The sequence below is a fragment of the Alligator sinensis genome, unplaced genomic scaffold (genome assembly GCF_000455745.1).
Source record: "Alligator sinensis unplaced genomic scaffold, ASM45574v1 scaffold216_1, whole genome shotgun sequence".
Lineage (NCBI taxonomy): Eukaryota > Metazoa > Chordata > Crocodylia > Alligatoridae > Alligator > Alligator sinensis.
Window position 1 is genome coordinate 4,564,912 of NW_005841868.1, and position 11,035 is coordinate 4,575,946.

An 11,035-nucleotide genomic window follows, 5' to 3' on the forward strand; every position below is an offset into this window, starting at 1 on the left:
CCCTCTCCACGGGTGGGGAAAACCCCCCAGGCCTGCCGTACCTGGCCCCAGCCTAGTTTTGACACTTAAAAAAAAAACCAAAAAAACCCCCCGCACTTATTGGCTGTACCAGGGGCTCTGGGGCCTCCTGGCAGAGCCTCCCCACGCTGCCCCTGCTCTCCAATCTCCCCCCTGGCCCCGCCCAGCTCCAGCAGTCCAGGAATCAAAAAACAAACAAACAAACCTGCACTCACCGGCAGCAGCAGCTGTGGGGGCTCTGGGGCTATGTGGCAGAGCCCCACCACACCAGTGATCTTCCCCTGACCCCAGCTCTGCCCAATACCAACATCCTGGCAATTAAAAAAAAAAAAAAAAAAAAAAGCCCCACAGTGACTGGCTCTGGCAGTAGGGATTGGGGGCTCGGAGCAGTGGGGGGCAGCAGGGATCACCCTCCCCATCTGGCAGCTGTGCAGCAGCTGCCCCATGGCACAGGTGCAGTGTGGCTTGGCAGGGCACTGCGCACTGTCTGGGAGCTGAGGCCACGGGCTGAGCGGTGCCAGGCTCCAGCTGACACGTGGACCACCCCAGCTCCCAGACAGCGCGCAGTGCCCTGCCGAGCCTTGGGGCAGCTGCTGCATGGGTGCCAAGGGGGGTGGGGTGATCCCCACTGCTCTGCGCTGCATGGGAAGGGGCTCTGCCATGAGCCCTCAGAGGCCCCAGTTGCAGCTGCCAGAGCCAGTTAAGTGCCTGGAGGTGGGGCTAAGCAGAGCAGCCATGGGGGCTTCTCCTGCAGCTCCTCCAACTGTGCCTGCCTCTGCCCCAGTGGGGGGAACCGTGGGGGTTCTGCCCTGCTGCTGCTTGCTCAACCGGTGCGGGGGTGGCACGATGCAGGCGTGGCTTGCTTTGGCTGGCAGCAGGGCATAGCCCCTGCTCCCAGCGCTGCAGTGTCCGCATCAGCACTGGGAGCGGGGGCTCTGCCCTGCTGCCACTTGCCAGCTGGGGCAGGGAGGCATAGGATGCAGGCGCGGCAGCACTGGGAGAGGGGGCTCTGCTCTGCTGCTATTTGCCCCCTCCTACCTGGAGTGAGCCGCACCTGCATCCCACCCACCCCGCCCTGGCTGGGCAAGCAGTAGGGCTGTGCAAAGCTTCGGGTGCTGATTCAATTCGGAGGAGATTCGGCCTGCTTTGGTGGCCGAATCTCCAAATCCAAATCGAATCAGGGGACCAATAAAAAAAAGGTCTGAATTGATTCAAAGCTCTCTGAATCTTCGGAAAAGATCTGGAGAGCTTCGATGATTCAGGCTGTCCCCGCCAGCTGCAGCATGAAGCTGGACTTCAAGCTGGTAAGTAGAGGGTGGGGGAGGGGAGGGGACCATGGGGGGACCCATGTCAGGCCCTATCCCCTGCCTGCCCGCCCTCCCCCCCGGCCATGGCTGCCCTACCCACCCCAGCTCCTGGTGCTTTAAAAAAAAAGCCCCCACTCACTTGGTGCTGCTGTGGGGGGGAGATCCACACGCAGCATGGGGGGCTTTATCATGAGCCCCCTGACCCTCTCCCAACCCCACCTACCGCTGCCCTGCTCACCCCAGCTCCAACCCTTTAAGAAAAGAAAAAAAATAAACGAAAAAAATCCCAGACCCACCAACTTCTGCAGCAGCCTTGGGGTCTGGGGGGACTTGTGGAAGAGCCCCCCATGTGATGCAGGGGGCAGCAGGGATTGCCCCCTGCTGGGCAGAAACCATTGAGTCCAGAGGTTTTGGGGGTTTTTTTTCCCTTAAAGGGCTGGAGCTGGGGTGGGCGGGGACAGCGGAGTGGGGAGATCAGGGATCTCATGCAGAGCCCCCCACACAGTGGGGGACCAGCAGAGATCGCCCCCTGTTAGGCAGCACCTGGTGAGTTGGAGCTTTTTTTCTTTAAAGTGCCGGGAGCTGGGGCAGGCAGGGCAGCCATTGCCGGGGCTGGGAGAGCGGGTGGAGGATGGGCCTGAGCGATTTGGAGATTCGGCAGCAGCTGAACCACCAAATCAGATTCAGTACAGTGATTCAAATCACCGAATTGAATCAGTCCCCCAAATCGGTCGAATCCAAAATGAATACTAGCCACTTTGCACAGGCCCAGCAAACAGCAGCAGGGCAGAGCCCTGCTCCCAGCACTGTCGCACTCCATCCCACCCTCCTCCCTGAGTAACATGCCTCCCGCCATGGGTGGGCTGCTTGTCCTAGCCCCAATCCCTCCATCCCCCACACTCCTTCCCTTCTCCCTCCCCCAAACCCAACAGACTTACCAGCTGGAGGCAGCTGTCTGTAGTCTATTGACAAATCTCCAAATCAGCCGAAGCTTTTCTGAATCTATTTGGATGCTTCAAATCGATTTGGAACTTTTACTTGGTCTCCCAGTTTGATTTGGAGATTCAGTCCCCGAATCAGGCTGAATCTCCTCTGAATCAAATCAGCTACTGAAGCTTCATACAGCCCTAAACTGTACACCCGAGCAGTAACCCTCATGTTACCTGTCTGTTCTCTCTACTGCCTGCATGGGGCCTGCCTTCTTAAAGCAGCCTGTCTAATGTTTTGTTGCAAATTATATTTCATGGGGTTTCTTCTGTGCTCCTTCACATGCATGCCACTGCAGAGGTCTTCTCTGCTTTCTGATACTGGATGTCCTTATCCTGTCTTCTATTACAACTTGTGGTGTAAAGATGGCTAAGAGCTAAATGCGGTGCCACCACCCTAATCTGCCTGCTTTTCTTTTTATGAAGTCACTGCAGGCCAAGCAAAGAGTCTTGCTGCAGCAGCTGGACAGCGTGGATCAGGAGTGTGAGGAGCTACGGACCACCCTAAGTGACATTGAGGAGGACAAAGCCAAGCTGGTAGAGCAGCTGAAGGAGATGCAGGACAAGAAGAAGCAGGTTCAACACAAGCTGGAAGCCCAGCAGGTAAGTGTTAGCATCTGATGAGCAACTACGCATTCCTTCAGAAGTAGGGACTTACTCTGAGAGCAGCAGGACAAAAGCTAGAATTGGATTGCAGGGCTTTGGCAGGCAGGCTTCAGGGATTCAGTGCCCTTCCATATTACCATGACTGGGATGCCCAGGGGGATCTCTCCTCTAATTGAAGGGGTGAACAGGTGAGAGTGGAGAGAGTATTGCTTGAGGGACTGCAGTATGGGCAAATCCAGTGGGGGCATGCATACGGCAGTCATCTCAGGGCAGCTGTTGGCTGCAGTCTGTCCAGTCAGGTCCCAAATAGGACAGCACACAATGTCCTGAGTTAGAAATGGAATGCAAGAGTCTCAGGCACCAAATCAAACACAAGTTCCAAGCTAGGCTGGCTTGTCCGCTTGGGGACTCAGCACCCAGAAATCTCTGGCTCCAGCCAGCCCTTTCTTTTAGGACTCAGAATAAGCGATCTGCTGGTGCTCTCCTTTTATCTTCACTGTCCAAGCCTCACAGCTCTCACAGGTGAAGTTGAATGGGACTGACTGAACCTGAAGTAGTACACCTTACATATTTCCTGGACTGCATGGGATATGTAAACTTCATCAATAGATCTATCTATGCTCATCAAGGATGGGGCCAAGCACACCCATTGCATGCTCTAAACCCAGAAATACACCAGTGAAGCTGCTTCAGTCTTATCCATCTGTGCCCACTCTCAAGTCCTTGATCTGCAGGGCTCCTGAGAGCAGCTGTTGGCCAAGAGCTTATTGCAGCCTCATTGGCTGACATGTTTGGAACATGGGCATGGGTGGATAAGGCATGCTCCATCCTGTCTTTGCCAGGACCTACCACTACGGTGGAGTAGATGGGCCCGACAAGCCTACACATTGGATCATGTTGGCTCAAACCAAGTGGGATTTCTCTGTGATGAACAACTCTGGGCCAGCTCCTGGGGATCCTGGTTCATTTTACTTAGTTTTTCCTCAGGCAATCTCCCACTGACTTCAGTGAGACTTTGTCCAGGTAAGTTAAGTGTAGGGCCTCTGAAAGTCTTGTGTATTCCAGGCTACTCTATCTCATGGGTTGGAACTGAGTTGTCAAACTGTGTTGACTGAAATGCACCTAAAACTCAGGAGTTCATCACATTGGTGCATGATCTTCACACTGAATAAGATTGGATCCACCCCGAGTGCTGTATCAGAATCAGGCTTTGAACTCTTCCTCTCCTCAGTACTCCGCAGCTTTGTCTCCAAGCAAAGAGAAGCCTCACCACCCTTTCTCCTGTCCTGTGCAGGAGCTAACGGAGAACCTGGAGCAGGAAAAGCAAACTCTAGAGCAGTCCACATCTGAGCTGCACAAGAACATCTCTGAACTGGAGGAACTGATCCAGGAGCTGAAGGAGAGGCAGAGGCTGCTGGTGTCTTTCCCAGACCTCCACATCCCGGTTGAGACGCAGTTTGAGAGTAAGAGAGGGGGAAGGAGAAGACAGAGGGCAGCAGACAGTAAGACCCCTGCGTGAGGAATAGCATGCTTCAAAACAGGGAGTGCCAGATTCCAGCTGTACCTTTGGTGCCCAGGAAGTGTAGGCCTCCTCCAGCTCACCCATCTGGGAGTATGCGATTCTAGCTAGCTTATAATGTTAACTTTAAAGAACTTAGACATGCATTTGAAAATGGAAAACTTTGTCACTGAAAATCAATAAGTGGCAGCCTGGATGGGTCAGCTGCAAGACATGGGGACACAGTGCTACTTGAGGTGCCTTTACAGAATGTAGCTCTATGTATTTGATACATCCCCTTTGGCCAGCATCTGGAAAATGCCAGTGTCCATCTGTTCCTGGCAGTGTTGAGCTGCATACATCCATAAAACAGATGCATAGAGAGCTCTGGTTACACAAGGTCTCTACAAACCAGGACAGCAAGCTCTTAATACTTCAGGACATACATGGCAAGTCCATCTCAAAGGCCACTAGCCATTCCTGAGTATTATGGACTTGAGGTTCACAGGGCACTGCCCATCATGGTGCCTGTGTCCTTTAGTAAGAAAGAGCCTGGCTTGGCCTCAAAAAACAGTAGAGCTCTCCAATCTCCACCCCCTACTGACAGGTTAAAGTAGCTGAGGAGTAAGGTCAGAAATGACTTGATGCTTGTGGAGAACAGACCTAGTTGAGGCATGGCTCTGCTCTGCCATGCCTCCTTAGAATCCTAGAAAAATAGGGTTGTAGCGGTCAAGGATCCTTCAAGGAAGGATCATCCCTGTCTAAACTATCTTGGAAAATATTTGTCTAATTCATACTTATACTTGCAGTGATAAATTCCACAGCCACTCTAGGTAAGGACCCTTTCCAGCATCTCTAGGTAGGTCTGAGAACTATTTTACCCATGAGAAGCCTGCAGGTACTCCTTGCTCTGCTAGCCTCTGGGAGCACCTATATACGAGCAGCGAGGCTGCTCTGACACACTGTAATTACAGTGCATCAAAGAAGACTCTATTTAATCAAGTCTGCTGGAGTGCAGTAATTAACACGCTCCGGCAGACTCCAGCATCTCATGTATCAGCATCCCCATGCTTAAAAATAGTGCTGGGGGTGTTTTAACTAAATTTGTTTGACGAGCTTTAGTTAAAGTGCCCCCGCTGCCATTTTTAAGCACGGGGACACTGATTCATGAGATGCTTTGGGCACTTTAATTGGAGCAGTTCTCAGAGCTGCTTCAGTTAAAGTGTCGTGTCGTGTCGTGTCGTCCCTGTCCCCCCCCCCACACTCTCCTAGAGCACACGTATAAACGCTGAGAGATGTGAAATCATCATCCTCCTTGTGCCAGCCTAGCTCCGTCCTCCAACACCTCATTGTATTCACCTTCCCTATAGTGTACCTTTCATCTTTAACTGTGACAGTTATCCCCTTGGGATGTTTAACGGAAAACTCGGGGAGGATAAGACAGGTCCTTCTCATTACCAGAAGTTACTTGCATTTGCTGCAGGGTTGTTAGTGGTAAAAATCGAACATCTTAGATGAAGGGGAATTTCCATGTGGAGTTGTATAGACACACTCCCAAGCCAGTCCTCACTTCATTGTGGAAGGGTAATCCTTGAACCTACCATGGTGTTTCTAAGTAAAGCTGTTCATCTGCCACCCCCCATACAGACAGAGCCTGCTCTTTGTCAGCCTAAAATAGTGATGGTAAAGCCACAACCTTTGTATAGGAGAAACTGAAGCTCATCCTTCCAAAGGCAAGGGCATGGGGCCTGACCCCAGGCTATATATTTCTCTGCAGGCACTGGGAATGTTGCAGAAGACATGGAAAAGCAACTGCAGGCAAATAACATCCGGATCAACATCCTGGAGCAAGAGAACTCTCGGCTCAGGACCGCACTTGTCAAGATGAGAGAAGCAGCCAAGCAAGGAGCCTTAAGGGTAAGTGTCTCCACAACCACAGGTGGAGAGAATACTCACTCCCCACAGTTAAAAGGTCACCTGCTGAATAAATAGGAAGTAATACAAATAGAGTGGTGGGTCAGGGTCATGGGGGGGTGGACTTGGAGGATTCACCACTCATCCTATTGCTTCCATGGCCTTTAGGATTTAGAGACCTATCCCATGATCTGTGTGGGCTTAAGGGATGGAGGTACAAGAACTGTCTTATGATCCTCATTGATTGTTGAACTTTAGGTTTAAATCATCCTATGACAATACGAGTTTCTAGGGCTAACGAATTGGAGACCCATTCCATAGTTCTTATTGCTGTTGGCAGACTGGAGACCCATCCTTTAATCCCTGCTGAATCTGAGGTACTGAAACCCCATTGCCTTTTGACACTAAGTTCAAGTCTCCTCAAAATTCATACTTCAGGACCAACTCCATTGTTCCTGTATTCTCTGGAGCTGAAGGGTCACCTCCATACTCACTGAGGCTTACCTGAATTCTCCCTTAGGCAGGGCTGTCCAGTAGTTCTAGGTCATAGCTCATCCATAAGAGTCTGGATTCTGAATGAAAATATAGCTGACAAATTAATCATTAAAAACGTGCCAAAAAATTATGCCTTGGACAAGTCAAATGACTTCCTTACTCTGAAGCTGGCATGCTTTGAGAACTAGACTGAGACTTCCTGAATGAACAGAGCACAGAAAACTCTAAAGTCACCTCACCAGGATAGACTAAGCAAGAAGCATAAGCAGAGCTTCTCTGTGAAAATAGTCCTGCTCCAGAGAGAGGTTATGCAGGATGGGCTTTGGGATCCTTCCCCAGGACCAAAGCAATTAAATTAACTCATGTGTGATGGTCAATGATTGGTCTTTCAGGACTCCTGCAGAACAGTCAAACAGCTAAGTGGAGGCTGCCAGCGCTACAGCTCTGCTTGCCAACTCAGGCTGTCAGGTTTGGTTCTAGGCATGCCCACTTCACTGAGCCAACCTTTCCTTCAGGTCAGAGTGGCTGCAGACACAATGGAATTAGGAATCACAATAGACTTATTCACTGTTCAGAAGGCAAAAACCTAAGGGCAGCCCTTGGGTTTCAATAAACAGAGAATTGTTTGTAAGCTGCCAGTAAGATATCCTTCCTCTCCCCAAAGGAGGATCATAATTAGAGTGCATGTGAACAGCAGAGGGGAAGTGGTGAAACACGTCTTGCTCCAGCTGGGAACTGGATGTGTCAGTGCAGTACAGTGCCATAGCCCAGGCCTTATTCACTCAAAACAGTGTCATAGATTTCATAGACATTAGGGCTGGAAGGGGCCTCAGAAGATCGAGTCCAGCCCCCTGCCCCAGGGGCAGGAAGTCATCTAGGGTCAAAGGATCCCAGCAAGATAGATGTCCAAATGTTCCTTAAGAGAGTCCAAAGTAGGTGCTTGCACCACCTCTGGAGGCAGTCTATTTCAGGGCTTGGACAGTAAATAAGTTTTTCCTCATGTCCAGCCTGAAATGGTTTTGGAGGAGTTTGTGACCATTTGACCATGTCACTTCTAGGCTTTTTTCCAATTATTTGGGGTTTTATTCCCTATTATTCTGGAGAGGGAGGGATCTCCAAGCTCACCTTCTAGCCAGATATGCAGGGCAGTTGTCATCAAGTATGTGTGTGTACTACATCCTGTTCCAGTTCAGTCAGAAAGGAAAAGACTTCCCTAACACTATGAAATCTTATAGCACCTTATCCAAAACCCACTAGAAGCAGTTGGAATCATCCAGGTCTTCAAGGGATAGTTCCTAAGGGGGCTCTGTCTGAGCCTTCATTGTGATTCATTGTTCATGATCACAGGGAACCAAAATCAACCCTAAAACCAGACAGCACCATGGTCCTGCTCTTTAGCCCTCCTGCCATGCCCATCCTAGACTCTTGTGAGTAGGGACTGATGTCTCCTCAAGCCAAGGCAGTATTCCTGGGGAACCTCTCTGCAACATCCCCACCTGCCTCTCTTTGTTGTTCCCTCAGTTGTTGGTTCACTAAGGGAGAACCTTGCTATTTGGGATAAGGTATATAGTGGCCAGGGCTCTATAGGGGCTTCTTCCTCTACTTTTAGCTGCCCTTCACCTCACAATGTCTCTGGTCCATTGCTGGGCCTCTGCTCTGAGACCCCAGCCTTCCCTTAGGTCAGTGGTTGATCATGGAGCCTCCGACAGTGGATCTCAGTCTGTCAGAGGCAGATCAGGTGCACCACGATCAGGAGCAGCAGGGCACACATGGCTGGGATAAGCCACATCCCCTGCCACCAAGGCCGGGCTAGGTGAGTGGGGTCAGAGCCCAGTAGGCAGGGCTCTTTGCTAACAAAAAGTGATCATCTCCATAAAAAGGTTGGAGACCACTGCCTTAGGCTCACTTGTCCCTAGCCAGGTTCCTCCTAGCCCAGGCCTTTCCTTTGGCATCCTTCTGCTGGGTTTCCTCTAACTCCAAGGTTTTTTCCAGGCCAACTCAATCCTAGCTGGTCTTCTCCCAGCATTAGCCCTTCCTCAGGCCTGCTCAGTCTCCTGTCCCTTTGCATTCCTAGTCAAGCCACACTTAGCAGAAGCTGCGCTCCATTTCACTGCTGGAGCCCATCTGCCCTTTCTCTGCCATCTCCTTTTATCTCTCTGCCAAGGCAGGGCCTTCCAGCCAGAATTGTTCCTCATAAAAGGCTTTCGCCTTTTTTGCGATGAGGGATAAAGCGAGTTCCATTACAATTCTCCAGCCCAGTTTGCCAGTGCCCCTCAGTGACATCCTAGTGCTGTATACTTGGCCATCTCCTTGCAAGGGACTCATTCATTTCACTTACAATTTAAGCTCTTTGGAGTAGGAAGCTCTTTGGAATAGGGACTGTCTTCTGCAATTATACCATACCTAGCGTTAAGGGATCTAGGTCAAGGACTGGGCCTCTGGATCCCATAATCCATCTGCCATGTAACCCATCCTACATTTTAGCTAAAATCTGAGCTGGCTCCTAGGGAAGGCCAGCTTGTTGCAGTACTGCTTAAACAGCTCTGTAGATAGGGGAAATAGCACTCTATACCCACTAACACTGAAGGACTTTGGGGCCTGATGCTTTATTTTAGGTCAGTCTTTTTGCAAGACCCGCCCAAGATATGGTAACTGTGGGTCAATCCTAGCTCCTGGATGTGGAAGAAATTCCCAGCATTGGGCAGTGACCACGGCTATGAGCTCAGGCAGGTTCTAATCCCATGGTTCTCTCTAGCTTATTCCACAGACCCAGCTGTGGATTCATTCATCTGCCCAGACCAGCAGCAAAGATGGTGTGACAGACCCCCGCAAAGATTACACAGGGTGAGTAAAGCAAAGCAAGGAGCTGGGAACTTGGTTTCAAAAGAGACCTTCCATACTGCAGATCTGCTCTCTCATCCCTGCTTCTGCTGCTTCTACAGAAATCCTACTGGTGCACACAGACCTCCAAGCAGCCAAGCTGGCAATGACAGCCTGGTGTCCCGCCGGCCTCCAAGCAGCCAAACAAACAAGGCACGCCAGAGACCAAGCAGCCAGCAGACAAAACCATCCTCCCTAGAGACCACATGCAAGGAACTATCCTGCCTCTCTCTGCTACCTGAGAACTCTCTCCTCAGTACCAATATCAAGCCCAAAGGGCAAGACAGTGTAGCTGGAGTCCAGGTCCTTCCATCATGCAGTACTAGAAACCACCAGAAATAGGCCAGCAGAATAACTGTCAGGAGGTGGTATTCAACCAGTGCCTCTAATGCTGTCATGTTTACCACCCAGGATTCCCATAAGTAGCAAGCTAGTGTTGAAGGCAGTCAGCCAGCCAGCTCTCTTAGGACAGGTGATTTGTGGGGGAGGGACAAATGGAAGTGGGATAGACATTGAGGATCCTGTTCTGATTCAGCATTAGAATGAGCAAGGTTGATGCTCCTATCACCAGGGCTTCCTTTATCTGTTAGAAGGAGAGACCAGAGTTCAACATACTGTGGACAAGGTCCTGAACAAATAGAATTCTTTTAGAAAGCTCTGTGCCTTTTCCGTACACAGACGTTAAAATGCTTACAGCGGTGAAAAAGGCTCTATTCCCATAGCCCCAGTTGTATGGAGGGTACAAGAAGGGCCTTTCCTTCTTAGGAGCTAGAGAAAGCATCAGCACATGGCTCTCCACCTCCTGCTGTGCAGTTTTAGGGTGGGGAAAAGCATGGTCAGGCTTAGTGAGGTACAGCAGGACATCCAGGTGGTCTGGGCTGCTATTCACAGAAGAAATGAAGGGTTTCATGCCAGGGTTTGATCAGTAGGAGGGATATGGAAAAAAGTAATCTAAGCACATGCCTGGAAAGTAGGAACTCTCACAGCAGCTTGGCCACAAACATCCTTTGGCAAATCACAGGGGTGTGTTGTGTCTGCGTGACCTGGAGAGCAAAGCAACCCTTCCCCAGCGAGTAAAGATCAGCCTCTGGGATACCCTGTGCACCAAGAAGTCTGTTCTTAGACCGTGAACTTTCCACCAGGGAAGTTACCCAGGGGCACCTTAAGCTAATAGCAAGAGTCAGAGCAAGGTTTAGTACATCCTAAACTTCTATTTGGTTTCTCTCTTTTGGGCAAAAGCATCTCCAGGTGGCTTCTCGAGATAGCTTGGGCTGCTAGCAGAGAAAAGGGCTCACCAGCCAGATGAAAGGTGCACTGAACTCAAGCAGGAA

The 11,035-nt window shown here is 50.6% G+C and overlaps 1 protein-coding gene across 1 annotated transcript in view; it reads left to right on the plus strand.

Moving 5' to 3' along the window:
* Positions 1 to 11,029, plus strand: part of CCDC157 (coiled-coil domain containing 157) — a 17,924-nt gene extending 6,895 nt beyond the window's left edge. Inside the window, exons 7-11 of the mRNA XM_014526116.2 lie at positions 2,738 to 2,914; positions 4,212 to 4,380; positions 6,193 to 6,332; positions 9,580 to 9,668; positions 9,767 to 11,029. Coding sequence (XP_014381602.1) covers positions 2,738 to 2,914; positions 4,212 to 4,380; positions 6,193 to 6,332; positions 9,580 to 9,668; positions 9,767 to 10,046 — 855 coding nt within the window. The 3' untranslated portion in view covers positions 10,047 to 11,029. The remainder of the gene's footprint in view (positions 1 to 2,737; positions 2,915 to 4,211; positions 4,381 to 6,192; positions 6,333 to 9,579; positions 9,669 to 9,766) is intronic.
* Positions 11,030 to 11,035: the final 6 nt, after the last annotated feature.